Source organism: Gorilla gorilla, chromosome 13 (assembly GCF_029281585.2).
Source record: "Gorilla gorilla gorilla isolate KB3781 chromosome 13, NHGRI_mGorGor1-v2.1_pri, whole genome shotgun sequence".
Taxonomy (NCBI): Eukaryota; Metazoa; Chordata; class Mammalia; order Primates; family Hominidae; genus Gorilla; species Gorilla gorilla.
This window is the reverse complement of record NC_073237.2, coordinates 79259835-79281167: the sequence shown is the minus strand read 5'-3', so window position 1 is coordinate 79281167 and position 21333 is coordinate 79259835. Positions and strand designations below refer to the sequence as shown.

General features: G+C 41.4%; 1 protein-coding gene across 2 annotated transcripts in view; it reads left to right on the top strand.

The window, feature by feature from the left end:
• The first annotated feature begins 6238 nt into the window (after positions 1-6238).
• Positions 6239-21333, top strand: part of RASEF (RAS and EF-hand domain containing) — a 77634-nt gene continuing 62539 nt past the window's right edge. The window contains exon 1 of one of the 2 annotated variants that reach the window (XM_055350844.2): positions 6239-7189. In XM_055350844.2, coding sequence (XP_055206819.2) covers positions 6759-7189 — 431 coding nt within the window. In that variant the 5' untranslated portion in view covers positions 6239-6758. The remainder of the gene's footprint in view (positions 7190-21333) is intronic. The other variant, XM_019032994.4, reaches the window with a different exon arrangement.

Here is a 21333-nt window from a genome sequence, read left to right as displayed (position 1 = left end):
TTGTACAGGAATAGTCAAGGCAGTTTTATTCACAATAGCCAAAACCTGGAAATGACCCAAATATCAATCAACAAAGTAATTGATGCACACTCTGTGGTATAATGTATAATGTGATCCTATTCATTACTAGAAAGAAATGAACTACTGAATTAATCTAAACACCTTCTGCTGAGCAAAGAAAGCCAGGCATGGAAGAGTGCATAGTGTACAATTCTATTGACATAAAACTCTAGAAAAGACACATCACATTAAATCTATATTGAGCAAGAGTAGGTTGGTGGTGACCTGGGGTCTGCAGTTGGGTGAAAGAAGAGGAAGGGGGTCAATGGCAATTTTGGCATTGTGGAAATATTCTATATCTTGATTAAGTAGAAGTTAAACAGATATTTACATCTGTGCAAGCTCATTAAACTATACTTTAAAATCGGTGCATTTTATCGTATGTAAATTTTACCTCATTAAAAGTGATTAAGAAATAATTTCATTCTCAGTAACAGTGGTGAAACGCTCAAGTTTATGCTGAAGAAACTTAAGTACGATCCTTCTTAGTATTCTCACAGTTTCATAACACATTACTTCTTCTCTACAGTAATATTTGCTTTAAAGGTTTTAACAGTTTCTGTTTGCAAAAAGTATTATCAGTTGGACAATATTAAATGGCATGTTTACAAGACCAAAAATGAAAGTCCTCAAAAGCTACTTATTTTAACATAAACTTGCATGACAAATAGTTTCCAGTGCAACAACCTGTCATGTTCTGCAACCAGCCTTTTGTCAGAGTTTTGATCCTTTAACACTTACCTCCTTTCCCGTTTTTTTCTTCTTTAAGAAAACAAACTTACACTTGTGTATTAGTTTACAATTACTGTTAAGCAAATGACCACAAACTTAGCAACTTGAAACACCACTCATTTATCATCTCAGTTCTGTGGTTCGGAAGTCCAGGAATAGCTGAACTGTGTTCTCAGCTCAGTATCTCACAGTGCTAAAATCAATATGTCGATTTGATTTCAAGCTGGGGATGTCTTCTCATCACAAGCTCAGAGTCCTCTGCCAAGTTCATTCAGGTTGTTGGCAGGTTTCAATTCCTTGCAGCTATAGGACTGAGGTACCCATTTCCTTGCTGGCTGTCAGCAGGGTGACATCCTCAGCTCCTTAGAGGCTATCTTCAGGTCCTAGCCACCTGGTGTTCTCATGACATGGCAGCTCACTTCTTCAAAGCCAGGAGGGGAATGGAATCATATAACATAATGTAATCACAGGAGTGATTATCCCATCATATTCACAGGTCCTGCTCACTTCATGCAGAGCATGTACACCAAGGGGTGGGAACCAGCGTGCCATTGTAGAATTCTGCTTTCCACAGTTTGCTTTTTCTGCTGTCCAAAAGTGAACTGAGGTCCATTTATTTTTATTAGATTTGATTTCTCTACTTCTTGCATATATAATATGAAACAGCAACCAGGTATGGTGGCTCATGCCTGTAATCTTAGCACTTCAGAAGTCCGAGTCAGGCGGATCTCCAGCCAAAGTGTTTGAGACCAGTCTGGGCAACGTGGAGAAACTCTACAAAAAATACAAAAAAAATTAACTGGGAGTAGTGGTGCGTGCCTGTAGTCCCAGTGACTCCAGCGACTGAGACGGGAGGATCACCTAAGTCCAGGGAGGTTGAGGCTGCAGTGAGCCATGATCACACCACTGCACTCCAGCCTGCGAGAAAGTGACACCCTGTCACAAAAAATAAATAAATAAATAATAAATAAAAAACACAAACTTTTGTCTTAACTGAGAGGAGCAAGATGGATGAGACATACAGTTTGCTAATGTGGGAAAATGACATGAGTTTTGCTTAGTCATCAGAAAATGGAATCAGAAGTTTGAAATACAACACTTCTTGCTCAGTTCTAATAATGAACGCCAACTCTGCTCTGGTTCAAGACATGTAATGGTATTTGATATTGTTTGAAACATTACAGATACTTAATTTTTTTAAATGAAAGATTTTCCAAAGTCTGATAACTGCCAACACAACACATATACAACAATGCTATACATTAATTATAGAAACAATATGCAGTCAAAGGGGAAGTTCAGCTGGGTCTCTAATGCTTCATTTTAAAAAATAGATCTGAGGCAAATAGGATAGGATGTTCACATTTGCTAATTATGGATAGCAGTATATAAGTGTTATTTTCTCTTTTTCATGCTTTACATAAACGGTCAGTGGATCACTATGATATACGCTGACACATTCCTTTTCGCAAAATCTACCTTTTTCCTGTAGCTTCCTTAGGAATAGTAAGCTCTGAGTATATATTCATGAGAAAACTAAGACTCAGCTCTTACAGGGGTATGTATGTTTCAGAGTGTTCCTGAACCTACTAGTGGGTGCCTCAGTGGTATGCCATTACTAAGATATCTAGTTCCATTTTCAATGGCATTTTGGATCTTTCTGGGGCAAAGTAACTGCAGTGTTAAGTCATGCTCTGAGAAGCACTCTCGTACCTGAAGGAAATCTTACAGGGTGGATTACAATAGGTTTCCACTAAAAGCTTTCCCTACTTACCAATGAAAAGCAGGTTAAAGTGGTATTGCTCATTCCCGTTATGGGAAGTTGGGCTAATTTCTGATGTAGGAGCAAAGGATCACTTCTCATGACTCACCACCCTAGTCACTGTCTAACACGAGGTCTCCTCAAGTATGTTTTGAGAGCACTAAGTCTGTGGAAAGCTCACGGAAATTGAAACCAAACCAAACCAAAACCCCAAACTCAAAGTTACCATAGTCAAATACATTTAGGAAATATTCGATCGAACAGCTTTATCTCAAAGGAATATAGTAGGGTTCTTTCTAAAATTTATTTGTGTTTTACAAATGTATCTGATCACAAAATTATTTCTTTCCAAAGATGTCTTTTCACTGCTTTGAGAAACATGCTCTAACAAGATTATCTCTGATTTTTAAAATCTTTGAGCAGCCAGAAAGGAAGCCGATCTTTCAAAAAGTCATGCTGACAATCATGGGCAAGCTCTCCTTACCTACTAATTCATTGGCTCTCAAAGCCTGCTCTGTTATCTCCAGTTCTTGGCTAGCTGTTTCTGGATGCTAAAATAAAAAGAAGCACCTCCTATTTCTTTCTTTTCTCTTTGCTGTTTGTTGAAAATAATTAGAGACAGATTATATGACCGTGGCTTTCCCCTGAGTATATTGCTGGGGTTATTCAAAAACATTCCTGCTGCCTGATACCTGAACTGACATACACACTAAGTGATGTATTTGTGAGTGGCAGGTCACAATGCAATTGTGTACACGTTTGTAGAAAAAGCAGGATCCAATTCTTTTACTTAAGCTGGGAAATGGTTTGGTTAGACAGAAGAGAGAAAAGCTAAAAGATCTGCTTGATATTTACATTTTGTCCTGATAGTAAGGAGCTACTAACGTAATCATGTGATGAAGTGTGGCTTATTTGGGGGACAATAAAAGCCATGATAGAGACTAAAGGGTGAAATATTTGATCTATGTAGTCAGAGCAAATTACAGAGGGCTGTGGATGCTCGGATTAAGAGTTTACCTTTAGTTCTCTTTTTATTGGAGCACCACTGGGGGTTTATGAGTTAGGGTACAGGCTTCCTAAACCTCAGCACAATTGACATTTTTGGCCAGATAATTCTTTGTAATGGGAAGGAGGGGAGGCTCTGGCCTGTGCGTTACAGGATATTCCGTAGCATCCCTGCAGCTACCTACTAGAGGCCAGGAGCATCTACCCCTTATCAAATTAAGACAGCCAAAAATGTCATCAGACACTGCCAAATGTCCCCTGTGAAACAAAATTGTTGACTGATTGAGAATTAAAGAGTGGAGAATGATAGAATAATTGGTGTTTGAGAAGGACTGTCCAGCTGTGGTTGTGCAGAATAAACAGGATGTTAGGACAAGAGCCTGGGAGAATATATTAGAGGCTGTCCCTTTACCTTAGGTATGGTATATTGTAACAGTAAGAGCCTCCAATGAAGTACATTTCTCTGTATCCCTCTTTTTTTTTGTAGTCCCTTCCCACACTGACTTAGGGCTTGGCCATGTGACTTGCCAATGTGACTTGTCAATGGAATATCAGCAAATATGACACAAGCTAAAGCTTGAAGAGCACTTGTACACTGGGGCTTACTCGCTTGGAACATTGCCACCATGTGACAAAACTCATGCTAGCTTCCTGAAGACACATGGCCCAGCCAACAGCCAGCACCAGCTTCCAGAAAAATGAGTGAGACTCTATAACCATCCAGCCCCAGTTGAGTCAACAAGAAAACCACCTAAGAGATCCCAGGCAAGCCAGCAGACAAACCACCTAGCTGAGCCCTGCCCAAATTGATGATAATGGAATTATGAACAAATAAAATGGTAGCACTTTTATATCACTACTGTTGTTATACAGTGATAAATAACTGATATCGGAGGTCTGAAGTATATTAATATTGGTAGAAATAAGAATAAGAAAAATGCATGCACAAGACATTTGGAATAATTTGTGTGTTTTTTGTTTTTGTTTTGTGTTTTTTGTTTTGAGACATAGTCTTGCTCTGTTGCCCAGGCTGGAGTGCAGTGGCGCGATCTCGGCTCACTGCAACCTCTGCCTCTCAGGTTCGAGTGATTCTCCTGCCTCAGCCATCCGAGTAGCTGGGACTAAAGGTGCCCGCCACCATGCCCAGCTAATTTTTTGTATTTTTAGTAGAGACAGGCTTTCACCATGTTGGTCAGGCTAGTCTCGAACTCCTGACTTCAAGTGATCCACCCACCTCAGCCTCCCAAAGTGCTGGGATTACAGGCATGAGCCACCGTGCCAGGCCAATTCGTGTTTCTTGATGACTCTTCAATGAAGGGGCTTAGGGAAAGGGCAAAGCAGGTCACAGAACATAAGAATGCAGAAGTAATGAGCACAAAGGTCAGAGTAAAAATTCAGGAATAAAGTTGTGCAAGCAATCTTCAAAAAAGCACTTCTGCCTAAGCAGTTAAAAACATGAAAGCATCTATTTTTAAAGACATAGATATCCATTAGTTGCTAACAGTATAAATATAATAATAGTTCAAAGATTTAGTTTAATAAGTATATTTGTAAAGCTTTAAAGGCATTACCAAGCCAGCTACTTTTTAATTCATATGGAAAAATCAATCTTTAGAATAAACAGGAAAGCACATAAGCTCAAAATCAATAACAACTTATATTGCACTAATGATAAGATTCATTTCATTGTATTAGCTGTCCAACTGTATACAACTATATTCACTTAGCAATTAGGTTGTTAAGACCAGGACTTCTAATGGAATGCCTCTCATAATTTACCAGTTAAATTTTCAGATGGGGGTTATCAGTAGTAGTTACAGTTTAATAGAAGCTGTTAGTGTTGACCATGTTTATTGTACAATTCAAGAGGAAATAGTTCCTCAGATGTTTAGCACTTAATGTTTAAGAACACTAGCCTGGTAGGAACGTGTCAGTAATATCCCTTACTTAATGATCACATTTTTAAAAAATCAAAGTAATAAACGATAAAGAGAATCCAGAATGAGATAAAAGAAAAATACAGAGTCAGAAAGTCTAAAATGTGCAGGAAATGGATAATGTAAATAAAGTAAAAATGAGCCAAATATATCTTCACAGGCTATGAGAATCGCCTAAAGGCACGGTTACATAAGCCGTATGACAGACTGAGGGTCTCCTGGAAAAGGATGGAAAAAGTGTTTAAAAGGATCAAAATGGGTGGATTTTAAAGATCTCATATCCATTAAGCAGTGTTAAATAAACAATAGTATTGTCGAAAAAAGTGTTTAAAACCAAAGGGTAACCTACCTTTGGATATATAATTTCCATAAAGTTTGTTTAAATAAAAAAACCTACAAAACGACCTCAGTCTTTGTTTAAACAATGCTGTCTGCCAAACGATTTTGTTTATCAAATTTTTTCTCAGGTTTTGGAGACAAGGATTGAGAAAAAATGTGGAATTGGAGATCTGGAAGATCTGTGTTTAAGCAGTGGGACCTTAACGTTAGACGCACAAAAATGCGTTAACGAAAGCCAGTAAAATTGAGAATGGGGTCTTGTGGTAAATCTTGTACTTTGGTTTGTAAGAAACTTCTATATAAAGAAGTTTATCAAGTTTCGGGAATAAGATAATAAAATGCACTTAACCCATTCGCAATCCTACTCCTACCTACCTTACCTCTGTCCGGTTAGCTTCTGACGCGCGCGCCAGCACGTTCTGTGAAGCGGAGCGCTGGACTCTACCTGAGCAGCGCTTACGCCGAAGGGCAGTGCTCCCCCCGAATCCCAGTTCCGGCCAGCCAGGTCTCCCACTCCTGCGCGGAAAGCAGCGGTGGGCTCCGGGGCGTGGGAACTAGAGAAGCGGAGGCACGCGCTCCTCCTCCCTGGCTGGGCGGAGCCGCACCCGCCAGGAGAGTGGTGAGGGCCACCTCGGCGCGCGGGCGCTCAGTCGCAGGAGGAGCTACTTGGCGGTGCCTGGAGCCCGGGCGCACCCCACCGCTCCCGGGACCTGTTGGGGGCTGGCCCGAACCGTCGTCGAAGGGAGCCGCTCGGCCACCCCCGACGTTCCTCGCCCCGCCCGACGTTCCCTCAAGTGGCCAAACCAGCCGGACGAGCCAAACTCGCCGGGCCTCCCGGCGGCAGCAGGTGGCCCCGTCCTTCCAGGGAGGGCCCTGCGCCCCGTGGCGTTCCGGAGCCCTCTCGGCCGCCCCCGCCAGGCGGGATGGAGGCGGATGGGGACGGAGAGGAGCTGGCCCGGCTGCGCTCAGTCTTCGCCGCCTGCGACGCGAACCGCTCGGGGCGCCTGGAGCGCGAGGAGTTCCGGGCACTGTGCACGGAGCTGCGGGTGCGGCCGGCGGACGCCGAGGCAGTATTCCAGCGGCTGGACGCCGACCGTGACGGCGCCATCACCTTCCAGGAGTTCGCGCGTGGCTTCCTCGGGGCCCTCCGCGGGGGGCGGCGCCGGGACTGGGGTCCGCTGGATCCCGCGCCCGCCGTGTCTGAGGCGGGGCCGGAGACATACGACAGCGAGGAGGACGAAGGCGACGAGGACGCGGCGGCGGCGCTGGCCACCTCGTGGGGCCCGGCGAGTCCCGGCCGGGCTTGGCAGGATTTCCAGGCGCGACTTGGGGACGAAGCCAAGTTCATTCCCAGGTGCGAGTATGAGCTGGGGGCGGGAGGTGATTCTGGCGCTTCCTGCTTTCTTCTTCCCACTTACTTGCAGGTGTGCAGACCCAATGGCCCCCTAGTCTTCTCTGTGAGTTGCTTGTCTTCCTTCACCTACTCGCTTTGACTTTTCCAAGATCCGCTAGAGTTAAGAAAAAGGAGTCAGAGAGTCAGCGTTTAGGGAGAAAGTTTTACGTGCTGAATCCTGAGCCTGCAAAGGGCAGCGTGTTAATTACAGCAGCTCTCCTGAAATCTGCAGCTGCTGGCGCCCCGCGCGAGTTTAGGCGCGCGCCCCGCATCTCACCGCGTCCTGGTTACGTCACCTTCTACCCCAGGCCTTAGGCTCTCACCCCAGGGCTGGGGCCCGGGCTGTTTGCCAATTTGGCGTCCTCTGTAATAGTTTTCTGATTTGTCGTTTTCCTAAGACTATAGAAAAGGAAACTTTGTTGGGCTTTTACATTGCTGGACACAAATATTGATTGATGTACCTGCTAGGCATTTTACAGAGTTCACGCATTTAATTTTCATAACATCCCTAGAAGGTAGGCTAGCTTATTTCTGAACTTAGACCTAGAAATTAGACAGACGTTAAGGGACTTGCCCAGTTAAACAGCAGAGATTTGACCCAAATTTTGTGAACTGAAAAACTCACTTTTTCTGTGACGGAATAAAATGATAAAATGACACACTATATTCTCTGCTCTTACTGCTCTGACAGAAATAACGTGTCAAGTCACGGACTTAATTATCAGGAGGTAAGGGGATGCCTGCAGGTGGGATTTCAGGGCCTGGAGGGAGAGAGGCTCAGATTTTCTTTTTGAGTTTCGTTTGCATTTGTCCATGCCTTGGTGTGGTGGGTGTCTCCAGCTGCTCTTTTTCACTTCATGCCCCGGCGATACACACATTTCAGTGCTGTAAGTGTTTTTCTGCTTTATGTTTGGATTTTAGCTGAAATTTTGCTGAGCTCTGGCTGTCGTTATTAAGACGCTCTGAAAGGCATCATTTTGGTTGGCAGTTTGCACATCTGAGACAGAACATTGAAAAGGAAGTATCCCTGGAAGGTTGTCAGTGTGCTTGTTCATTGGAAGTCCTCACTTCCTTCTCCTCCCAACTTCTCCCTCCAGCTTGGAAAGTAAGGGGAGTATTGGGCATGGAGAGTGACTCACTGCCATAGAAGGGTTGTGTAGAGAAAGTGGGTGTGTAACGATCTTTTCTGTTATTTACAAATGAGTTACTCCCCAACCAGGGAAGTAGCAAAATTTAAACACTGCTACAACCTATACTCTTTATTTGAGTCATCTTTCATCTGTAACTTAGTTTGGGTGCAGCTAGTTAAAAAAAGTAAGAATTTTAGGAATGAGGCAGGGTGAGTCCACATCATATTGGATATGATGTATGCATACATGTGGATCTGTTTTTCACAGTTGTCTAGTCTCAGCAACAAATATTTCACACACAACCTTAAATGATTGAAATGACCTGGATCAGTGTACAAACCAGGAATTAATATTATTGGTGGAATTATTATTAACATGTTGCCTTTCCAAATTCTTCAGAGATTACTACATTTAATGGGCACCGGTGTCACCTGGTAGACTTGTGTCCTAAGCCTCACCTCCTGATGTGAGATTAACAAGTACAATATTTGTCTTCCTCTCATGTTCAAGTGGAAGAGATCTAAACTGAGTTCCTGCATCAGATTGTTACCATGGCAGCCATCCGCTGTTTTGGTAAATTGGATTAATTCTACTTCACTTCCTCATACAGCTGTTCACCTTTTCTTCCTTCCATCCAAATGTGATTTAAACACTTTTTTGTTATTGATAATGCTGTCGGCATTATTTCAGCCAAATGTATTCCATAAGCATTACCAATTGCCTGCCGTATGCCAAATACTGGCTTAGGTACTGTCCTAGGTTGCTGGGGACAAAGAAAAGGATGGTATGTAGTTCATGCCCTCAAGATGCTCATGGTGTGGATGAAACATTTTTCCAACAACTTCATCAAAGAACATTTAAAGGCAAAGAACATTTGTAGGAAACTCCCTGTATTGCGGACATAGCCCAACAGATGGCTGCAAGCAAGAATTTTCTTTGAAGTCTTGAGCTTTTCTTTAAAAAGTGATTAAGTTGTTCATCTTTGTACACAATATTTTGGGACTTGTTTTCATATAAAATAGAGTTTCTTCTGAAGGGAGAATTGTCTTTCTAGGAAGGTGTGCCATTCCAACTTGTGGCTTTGTTTCCCACCTGGCACTCAATCTTATCCCTGGGGACAGTCTGCCCCAGGGCTATCCTGGGGAGTGTTCACATCCAGTTTGAGAAGAACGGATATTAAATAGGAAAATGTTTGGTTCGTATAAAGGCAAAGCATGACACTGTTGATTTTCATTTAAAGAATCTTTCAAGCAAAATATTAAGCAATTTTGGGTTAAACTCCCCAGTCATCAGTAATCGTGATGTTAGAGGGAAGATAACATTGCATCATGAAGGGATGAAAGTAGCTTTTGGGATGTGTGTCATTGTTGAGTTCATTTTCTCTTAGAAAATTGAGGGACTTTTTGTTTTGAAGGCTGAGGAAGGAGTGTCCAAGGAGTTGTGTGACCGGGTAAGCTGAGCCTGGCAGATATGAAGGGTCTGCAAGGTCAGGATGGGCCTTGACCACTTCCTGGTCAGTTTGATAAGGTCAGCCAACAGGTGAAGGCAGCAGGACAGTGTGATTTAGTTACATAAGAGAATTTGGGAGGACGGGTGCTACCAGGCCAAGAAAAGTCCTGGAAGTAGGAAGAAAATGTGTGGGTGTTGAGGGTGGAGGGGCAGGGCAGAGAGCCAACTTATAATGTAGCCTTGCCAGTTTCTGATGCCTGGGTCATTGTCTTGGTGAAAGGGAGTTTCATACTCAGGAGATACTCAGTAGATGTTTGCCAAATGAATAGAATAAATCAGTATTCTTTGATTCTTGTTTCATATATCTGCATTTTGAGAGAGAGTGTAGTTCATGCTGTGAGCATTTTCTCCACTTCTTTTGCAGGTTCTCTCACTTTTTTTTTTTTTTCAGTTACTGTTATGAGCTAGTCTTGGTGTTCAAAGATTGCCAAGAGAAGGAAATAGGCTGTGTGTGTGTATGTGTGTGTGTGTGTATTGAGCATTTGATGGATGGCTGAGAGCAGGGATGAAGGCCTCTTCTCTGACCTCTAGTCAGAGCTGAAACTTTTCAGTGTTTTCTCAACTCCCGTTTGCAGCAATTTTGAGTGTTATCTGTGAATTGATTCATGCTGATAAATTAACTTAGAAAACCCCACATTCTCACAAACAGGAATGTGAGGGTGCAGCTGGCACTGGAACCACCAAGGGTCTGTGAGTGGGCACAGGTATCCCAAAAGTATCCAAAGGAGGGACAGCCTCAGGTCAGGTACCTGAGGGTGTGGCAGGTATAGTGATGGGTGACCTGCCAGGCAGTGCTAGGCTAGGATTTGTTGAGACGTCAAAATCAGCACCGTTAGCTGTTTCACATGGTTTGCGATGTTTCTACATGCACAATGTCGAAGGGGATTCTTTTATTTGGTAATTTAAAAACAAATTTAATTGAGAGGAACCAAAACTTTCCATATGTGAATTGTATAGAGATTGGTAAAACAGCTTACCTTATTAAACTCAAGAGGAAAGGCTCACCCATTGGACAGCAATCCCATTTAATTGGGAAATTTTTAAAAACAAGTAGCTGCCAGTAGGCAGAGGCGAAGTTTCAGTACTGGTGAGGGTTGCTTCTCCATTTCCCTTCCTTGGGTTCTAGTTTAGCCCTTTTCAGAATGATTGCCTTGTTTTGTAATAGTGTAGTTGCTTCACAGCTCCCTTAATTTACATGATACGGTGCTTGACAAGATAGAAAAGGGAGAGGAGAGACAGAGGCAAAGAAAGACATAAATACATCAGGAGTGAGCCGGAGAGCAAGAGAGAAGGCCAGAGATAGAGTGGCAGAGGGGGACATGGTGAGAGGGAGTGAAACACAGAGATCAGATGGAGGGGAAAGGAAGAGAGAATGATGGATTCCATCTTGCCTCGGTTTCCCCTCTTTCCGCTTAGTAGAAAGGTGGCCCTGAGTCACCTTGAGATGAGAGAGGTAAATCAGCTCTTTTCTCTTTGATCTCAGCTCTTGAGTATCTTCCACATGTGAGCATCTTGGTGCTTTGGGATGTGTTTGTGGTATTTAAAGACGAATATATATATATATATATGTATATATGAATATATGTATATACGAATATATGTATATATGAATATATGTATATATGAATATGTATATATGGATATATATATGTATGTATTTTTTCATGCTCATGGCCAGTAATATCTGGTTCTCATCCAAGAAGAGAAGATGTGTTCTAGCTTTGCAACATGGTGGTGGGCTACACCCAAGTCTTAGATGAGGTTCAAGGGTGCTTTTGACTGTATGGGGTATTTACCTTGAGTACCAGATTTGGGATCTGTCATTGTGCTCGGCATAGGTTTTCTGGAAGTTTCTTTACCTTTTCTGGATTCTGAACCGGGATCCTAACATCTGTGTCTCTGTTTATGTCTGTGTCTGTATCTCCTTGTTTTCTAACTGTTGCTATTCTGTAGCTTTTTGCTTTTTCTCTTTAATGTGTCCTCTGTCACAATTATGTGTATCATTACTCTGCTGAGTGGGAGAAACCTGTCTCTTGATAACTACAGCTCATTATTGGTGTATAGAAATGCTACTGATTTTTGTACATTGATTTTTGTATCCTGAGAATTAACTGAATTCGTTTATCAAAGCTTAGGAGTCTTTTATAGGAGTCTTTAGGGTTTTCTAGATATAAGATTATATTGTCAGCCAACAGAGATAATTTGACTTCCTGTTTTCCAATTTGGATGGGTTTATTTCTTTCTCTTGCCTGATTGCTCTGGCTAGGACTTCCAGTACTATATTGAGAAGGAGTGGTGAGAGCAGGCATCCTTGCCTTGCTCCAGATTGTAGGGGGAATGAACCTTTGATCCTTCCTCCTGGGCCTTTTGTGAATCTGTGCATGCCTTAGGTTTTATGAGCTTTACTTGCTGGGTGGTGGCCACTTCTGGTTCTGATATTTGAATTTAATCTCAAGGTAGTAATTTCTTTTTGGCTTTCAGATTTTGGAAAGGTATTCTGGACTTCTAGTCCTTAGAAGGCTCTCAGTGTTAGCCATCTGAGCAGTGGCCTGCTGTGATCCTCAGAATTCACTGATTGCTCAGAGCTTTGCTCTCAGAATTTGAAGAAAGATGATTTATTCTGTCCTTCTGGTTTGTGCAAAAAGAAAAAGGCTTAAAAAGAAAAAGTCTTAAAACTTAGTGTTACCAGGGAGACTGTACTCCCAGAACTACAGACTCTTCTCTAGCTTTTCCTCAAACCTGAACTTGTGATTTATTCTTCTCCAAAACTACTGTTAAATTCAGTTACACTACCCCTATCTCTTTAAGCGTGTACAAATCTTTATGTGTTTCTTATTTTCTGCCCAGGTTATCCAATCTTTTTTCATTTGTACAATGAAAGTAGCCGTATCATATGGGGAAAGGTTAGTGTGCCATGGTGATTCCAAGTGTGTTTTGAATCCTTTTTCTCTCCTAAGAGGGTATACACAGTATGCCTTCTTGCTTCATGTATCACTTATTACAATTTAGGTAGCACTTGAGTGCAGTATGTAGTCAGAAGAGGGAAATGGGAAGAGAATATTTATTCTGAGTGTTCAGGGCTGCCTCACCTGACTGTATTAGTCTCATATGAGGTTGTAAAATGGAAAGTAAACACTTGTCTGTCTCCCAGAGGGAAGTTCTAATGGTGGAATTTATCTATGACACATAGGATTTCTTTAGAATTATTTTTTCAAACAAACAAGTTCATTGCTTCAACTTGTAAATATTCAGGGTCTTCCAAATGATAACTGCTTTTGTCAGAGTAATTATAAGAAGAGTGAATTTTAACCCTTAAGGCCTTAGTCTGTATGTCTTATAAAAACAGGATATACAGCTTCAGTTGTGCGAATGTTTCTTTGATTCTTTCTCTAGTTCACCCAATATTGACATTGCGCTTGACATCTCACTAGGCACTATATATATACACCTGACCCTGACCTTGTTTCTCACCTTCTTAAATACTGAGGAGTTTCTAACACCTAAAGGACCTGGGATGTGGAATAATGAATGGGAAAATTCCTCCTGGCTCACCAAAACACCACTCGTTCTGGACTATGGATGTTTCACATCGAATGTTTCTCAAATTGGGAGCCATAGACCCTTCGGGGTCCTTACATATATCTTTGGGAGTTTTAGGAGACCAAATATTCTTATTTTCATTTTGGCAATAATGTAAAATAAGTTGATGTGAGCTCATTCCAAATCACCTGCATTGCAGATTTGGATGACTCTCGTATTACAGATTTGGCTACACAATTTCAAAACCTGCATTTGTGTTTGTGAGGCATCTCATAACACTGTGTGCATTGTCATGGGCTAAAAAGGAAGGCAGAAAGGTGGGCTGTGCATTGAGCCATGTGTTCACATAATCCGAAGGTGACTGACAACAGAGTGCTGGATTTTCTGTGGTCTAAATAGAAAAGTGATGGGAGAATGGGCTTTTGATCACAGAAATGTGCTCAAGGTAGCCGTGTATGAGCCAGTCCCACACTGACATTGACTGTGGAGCTGTAGCTTGGAAAACTGCATCCCCGTCAGGTTAGCTGACTATTGCTAATTCTGATGTCATTGATTTTGTAATTGTGTGTCGGTTTTAGAAACGTACTGATGCTGTTGGTACAAGGAAGTTCATATCTGATTTATGTTTGTTCATAGTTAAGTGTAATGTGTTATAAGCAATGTTTAAGTCAACTCTGGAATTCACAGGATTCTTTTTTTTTTTTTTTTTTTGGAGACGGAGTCTCACTCTGTCGCCCTGGCTGGAGTGCAGTGGTGTGATCTCAGCTCACTGCAACCTTTGCCTCCCGGGTTCAAGCGATTCTCCTGCCTCAGCCTCCCGAGTAGCTGGGATTACAGGCGTGCACTACCACACCCGGCTAATTTTTGTATTTTTAGTACAGATAGTACTATGTTGGCCATGCTGGTCTCGAACTCCTGGACTCAGGTGATCCGCCTTCCTCGGCCTCCCAAAGTGTTGGGATGACAGGCGTGAGCCACTGCGCACAGCCTCACAGGAGTCTTTAATAAGGTCTACATGTTAATCAAGTATGAGAAATATTCTAATGGGACTTGAAATCCTCAAGAACTATATAGGACGGAAAACATAAGTGTTTCATTTCTCAATGTGTATTTGTCTCCTCTGTCATTTAAATTGAGGGCATAACACTATGGAAAAAGTAAATGTTAAATCTCCCAATCCTAAACAAGGAACGTCTGTGTTATTTTCCCACAGAAGAAACTCTTCTCGCCCTTTTTCCTATTTTTCATTCATTCATTCATTCATTCATTCATTCATTTACTCATTCATTCCTTCACTTAAACATTTTTTTTTGTATCCACTGTATGCCCAGGACTGCACGAGGCACTGAGTACTTAGAAATAGTCTCCTGCCAGAAGTCCAAGTTGCTTGGCTGGTTTCTCTCTATTCAGAAGGTGATGACGTCAGTGAGGATATAAAGTAGCAAGAATCACGAGGTAGATGGCCTGAGTCCAGATCTCAGTGGTGGTCAGAAATCAAACAGACCAGCTACACTCAGGGAGTTTCCACCCCTCTACCACAGAGAAGTGACGCCTTCATGCCTTCTTTTGCAAGGTTGAAGTGTGCCAAAACTTTCTTTTGTAGTCCAGCATCAATAGGACTGCAGGTCCCTGTCAGATGACCTCCAAGCTCCTTCCGCTCTTACTCCACTGTGGGCTGTAATTGATGGAGGAGGGTTTACAAACATGGAGGCCTCCAGAGCCAGGCAGGTAATGCTGACCCAGTGATGTGGAGTCTACGGCCAGTAAGAGCCTCTGCTTTATATGCTGGGAGGAAAGCCACTTCTCAGCTCAGCCACTTTTCAGCTCTGGACAGCAGCTGCCATGCAGGATGCAGGTCCAATGTTGACAGTGATGCTGGATTTTAAGTGCAAATTTCCAATTTTGCATAGCTAAAGAGACAGTATGTCCAGTGTGCAACCTGTGAATGTGCCCTGGTTAATTCAAATGTTAGGTTTGATCTCATTTCGAAGATCCCTGTTGATTCGAACATGTTGTTCCATGACATCCTAACTTAGAACTTTAATGGTGTTACTTATTTCCCTTCTAAGTTTGTGGGATACCCTTTTGACCCAATGACAGTTTATCTTTACTTTCTTGTTTGCTCTTAGATGTTATTGTACTTTACAGAGTTATCTCACTCAGCCTCAACAGATGTTGTTGTATAATATTTTCTACTTCCAGGTTATGCTGCCCTAATGGGTATGTCCTAGGGGAGGAGGGCTAAGCTGTGAATGCATTGGGATGTCCAGGATACCTATTACTCTGATATTTTTCTTTCTCTTCATCTGAAGCTGGAAGTACTTGGCTGTCACAGTTTTTAAGATGTGTGAAAAGTCAATTGGAATGAAATGATTTGTGATAAAAAATAAGGGAATTTAGTTATAAGAGGTCATATTTTCTGGTATTGTAGTATTGTTTTCTTTCATTGTTGGAATTCTTTGTCCGTTAGGCAAAAGTTGTATTTTAGGGCTAAGAAATTTGAACAGCCACGAAAGCTATGTGTCTGGGTTACCTTTCCTCTTTTTCTTTTTCGTTTCTTCTTTTTTTGTTTTGTTTTAGAGTAGTCTCATAACAGGTTCAGTCAAGCTTTGTTCCTTAAATGTTCTCACATATATCTGTCCTTGTCTTCCATTTTTAAGTGACCAAGCAGAAACACCCAAGGTAATGGCATGTTCTGAGAGCTCCTTCCCATCACGTGCACACCAAGAGCAGCCACTATCTTCAATTTCAATTTTTAAAATTTTGTTTTGGGTTGTCTTCTGGGAATGTTCAGCCTTGATGCCCTCTGTGATCATTTACAACTGTAAAAGTATGGCACATGCTCAGATGGCCATTTCATCATAATAGTATCTTTGATCAATTATGTATTTTAAATGTCTAGATAGAAAGCAAAAAAGTATGAAAGGAGTTATTTATTCTGAAATCCGAATGCAGTGGTGAAAGTATCACCTATTGTTAGCTCCCTGTAGCTACCTGGTGCAAGGATGAGGGGTTTATGGGAGGTTTAGGCAGCATTTCCTGATTTGTTGCCCATCTGCCTAGCGTGGTGAACTCTGCCATTTCATCCCCTGGGATGACACAGTCACCTCATAATTCTTGCTTCTATCAAACAGAATTACAGTCTGCTCTGAGCTGAGGTGGAAGAATTCATGAAGAGCCAACCCACATTTGTTTAGAAAATCCATTTTAGGATATTCCTGTGTCATGTTTTCTGATGGGAATGCTGTAAACTAGTGTTAGTGTTTGTAGTGCAAAATACTTTTTCTTTTCCTCCTTGGGGATCTCTTGGTATCGCATGTACTTCAAACTGGCAGATATGGTTTGCTTGGGGATGCTAATGAATGAATTACAGTGTAGGCATTTCTGCTTGAACACAGTGTATACATTCCAGAAAAGCCTAGTGTTCTGCAAACATACACAGGGCATATGGAAAAAAAGGTAGGAATGGTGCAGACAACTCGATATCTATACTTCTATAATGAGAATACTCAAATAAGCAGTAATAATCCTAATAAAATACTAGCACAGTAAAAAAAGTCATGCGAGATTCTTAATAGACATAGAAATACAGTAGTTCAGAATACCTGTGGGTATCTTAAAAATGATAACTATTGGGTACTAGGCTTAGTACCTGGGTGATGAAATAATCTGTATAACAGAGCCTTATGACACGAGTTTACCTATGTAACAAACCTGCACGTGTACCCCTGAGCCTGAGTTAAAAAATAATCTGAAAAAATGTTTAAACATGAAAATATAGGATTTTGCAGGTTTTTTTTTTTCCGAAGGTGGAGGAAGCTTAATGGAGGTGTAGGGTTGTGGCTGCTTAGCTAGTGGAGCAAGGACAAAATGCACAAGGATCTGAGAGAACCCAGACAACACAGGTGGACAGTCTGTGCTAACAGTACAACCACAGTGCGAAACGGCATCAGGTCCACACTGCATTCCTCTGTAGCCTGCTGCGTGCAGCTGTTAATGGACTTGCATTTCAGTGGCTGTTACTTGGGGGCACACTGGGAAAAGTCATTTCTGCTTTAGCATACTTCATTTACTGACCTAGGGAGTGAGCTAACTGATGGTGCAGGTACCTGCATTATGGCAGAGAAGTCCTAAAAAAAACATCTTGAGTCCAGAACTCATGGGAAGCTCCAGCAAGGCACAAAGACAGAAATGAATGTCAGATTGATTCTGTGAACACAGATTCAAGGTTTTGTGTTGGTCTAAAAGGATAATGCATCACCTCTCTCCTAAGAGATTATAGCAAATGAGCTGTCTTCAGGATAATAAAAGTGCTTTAGTCCACAAAAGTTCAGAAATCTATTAGGTTGTTAGAGTCCTAATGACCCTGGCTAAAATGAAAATATGATGGGATAGCTGAGCACTTGGAGCCTTGGGAAGTGACCTGCCCTGTTGAATGATATTTAAAATTAAGGTTCTTATCAGTAACAATTAAAGTTCTTATTCAGCTCTTTTCATCAGTCCTAGCATACATTCACTGTGAAGCTGGTACATTGGTCTACATTGATTAGCCCCAATGAAAGTGCAGTGATTTAAGACATTTGTATTAGTTAGAGTTCTCCAGAGAAACAGAACCAATAAGATGTGTGTATGTGTACATACATGTACATACACACAGACACACATATAAAATGTGTGTGTTATATATATACCATATGTACACACATATCTCTTTACATATTATTTAGAAAGAGAGAGATTGAGAGATATTAATTTTAGGGAATTGACTCGTGTGACTGTGGAGGCTGGTAAGTCCAAACTCTGCAGGGCAGGATGGCAGGCTGGAGACCCAGGGAGGGGTTGAAGTTGCAGTCCCGGTGAAAAGGTCATCTGCTAGCAGAATTCCCTCTTCCTCCTGGGAGATCAGTCTTTGTTCTGTTAAGGTCTTTACTGAATGGATGAGACTCACCTACCCACATTATGGAGGGTAAACTGCTTTACTCGAAGTCTACTGATTTAAGTGTTAATCTCATGTACAGAGTACCTTCACAGCAACATACTCACATGTTTAAGCAAATATCTGGCTACTGTGGCCTAGACAAGTTGACATAAATAAAATTCACCATCATAGCCACTAAGAAAGTTTTTCACATATTCTCAGTTTTGAGATCACAGAGCATTTTTGAATGCTTCTAGCTTGTAAGTAACAGAAAATTCAAACTATTTGAATTAGGAAAAATTCCTATACATATATTATATTCCCCCACCTTCCAAATGCGTAAACACTCCACAACAAAGTACCAAATTTCTAAGTCAACTTTAAAGTTATTAATATTTTTTTTATTTCCCAAGAAAAGGCTTGCCCTACATCTGCTTATGGCTCTGAGATGCCCCTCTGGGAGGTCTTATTATTCAGCCTTGTTCCTACCCCTCTGTCCTCACCCTACAATCCCACTCTTCATCAAAATACTCATAACTTCAAACTGAGCACCTCACAGAAGATACATCTTGGATTTGGGCAGCCATAGCCATCCAGCAAGCCACACAAACATTTTGCTTTGCTGGACTTTCCTGGGCAAATTCACTGCTTTCTGGCTTCCCTTCTTCTTCTCCTTCCTTCTCACTTCTTCCTTCCCTCCTTTCTGCAAATGCTCTGTGAAAGGAAGACATTGTGCCAAGAAGTGCAAAGGCTGACATTTTAATGAGGAACAGGAAGAAATTTTTTCCAGTAGGAATGGGTTCTATCTGCTATGCCCAACTGCTAGTTTTTGTCCCCGAGTTGGAAGTTACTAACAGGGATGTAATAGAGAGCACAGGGAAGCCAGAAGTGTTCCACCAGGTATAGGTCCTAAAGCAGCCACAAGAGAGCTGCTAGATTCATTATTCAGTTCCCAGCAGCTCAGCGGGCGCTGGTGTTAAATCACATCTTCTCTCTGCTAGTCAAGGGCGTTTCTAGAAGTGCAAACTCTTAGGTCCCACCGCAGACTCACTGAAGCATCTGCATTTTAACAGAATCCCTGAATAGTTTGTGTGTGTAGTAAACTTTGCTGAGAAAATGAGAAGTGAGAGTGTGGGATGTGGCCACATCTGCTGGGCAGATGCTTTCAAAAAGGCAGAAAAGACCCAGAAAAAAAAATGCTGAACTGAGGTAGAAGAGATAAACTTCGCTGACTTCAAAATTTTGCCTAAGGGTGCTTCTGGTTATTTGGTATCTGAATTTTGAGATGTTCATGACTGAGTTTACCTTGAGGATACAGTCATTTATACTCCATCAAGTATTCTGTGTATTTTGTGAATGTATTCTTCAAAGACAAAACCACATGCAAAAAAAGCACACAGAACGTAAGTGTACAGCTTGCTGAGTTTTCAGATGGAATGCTTGAATAAATCAGAATGCAGGTGAAGAAACAGAACATTTTTTACTACATTGCGGAAGCCCAGGGTCCCCCCTCAATCACTGCAGACCCCTCTTTCCAGAGGAGTTATTGTCCTTTGCTTCTGTTTTGATGTTACATACATAGGTTCATACAATGCATTTGGCTTCTTTCAGTCACCATGATGTTTGTGAGCTTGTAGTTTAAAACTTTTATTTTCACTGATGTAGTCTATTCCACAGTGTGAAAATACCACAATTGATTTATCCAGTTTACTAAAAATGTCCATTTGGATAATTTCTATGTCATGGATGTCACACATAGTACTGCAGTGATCATCTCTCACAAGTCTTTTGGTAAGCATATGGACATGGGCAACACATTGGTCAGAAAAATTGTTTGCAAAATCACTGAAGCTTTCCGTGCTAACTCAGGGTCATCATGTGAAGTCTAGTTTTATCCCGGGAGGTAGTAGAATGATATCCCCAGGGATTTGTGGAGATGGTGGTTCAGCTTAGCATTTTAAGTTACTGTGTGGAGTGTTTGTCCTTGCCGTCAGGCTGCCAAATGACGTTTTACTATTCTCAGTACTTCCTTCCTTCCTGGGTCTTTTGTCTGTTGAAGTTTTGGAAAACAAATTATCAGATACATTAGAATTGTGTTTTAAAAGCACTGTTTGAATGTAGATTATTTCTGTACCAAGCAGGGGTGTCTCAGAGGCTGTTTTTCTTTTTTTTTCTGACTTTCCAACCTCCTTTTGGATTCTTCTTGGTGTCAGATACCTGAGTTTCAGATAGCTGGAGTGCTGCCATCATTTTGAAATTATAATATTAATATTATTTGTAGTTTTACTCCTGTTCCATTTTTATTCATACATTAACACCTTTTTCAATTTTGTTTATTTTGGAGATTCCTCAAGTAGATGCTGTAGTTCTAAATTATCTTTTTAGAAATTCAGCCACTTAGAGAGATAAGCACAAAACATGGAGTTATATTATTTTGAATACAAATAAGAAGTAGGTGCCCAGCCAGGAGTGGGCATGGTTCATGCTGAATGAATCCACTGGAGTCTGTCAGTCACCTCATATGTTGGTCACTGAAATTATTTTTAATCCTTTCTCTTTTGAGTCTTAGGGGAATGCTTAAAAAACTACACACCAAGATAAACAAATACTATTGCTTTCTGGATTCTCCTTGTCCACTCAAGCAAATTATTGTAATAACTTTATGACAACTTTCTGTATAGTTCTTGCATTTAAAGCAACAATTAGGCATTTATTCCTATTTTCTTTAGTAGCTTTTGTATTCGTTTTGCTGCCCAGAGGGTATGTTATTATCCAAGCAGGTGAGAGAGGAGTGCAGCTCAGACCACGGAACTGGAAACCAAGGGAATGTTAAAGGTTTGGGATAAAAAAATATAAACTGAGATAAATGTAAATATACAGCTTACCGAAATTGCTTTTTCCTTATCTGATGAACCAGTGAGTTAAGATGATGACTCAATTAAGGGAAGACTGGTTTTTCTTTTCTTGACTTTTCTTGGGGGTTGAGGTCAGCCTCTGTTGGCAGATGG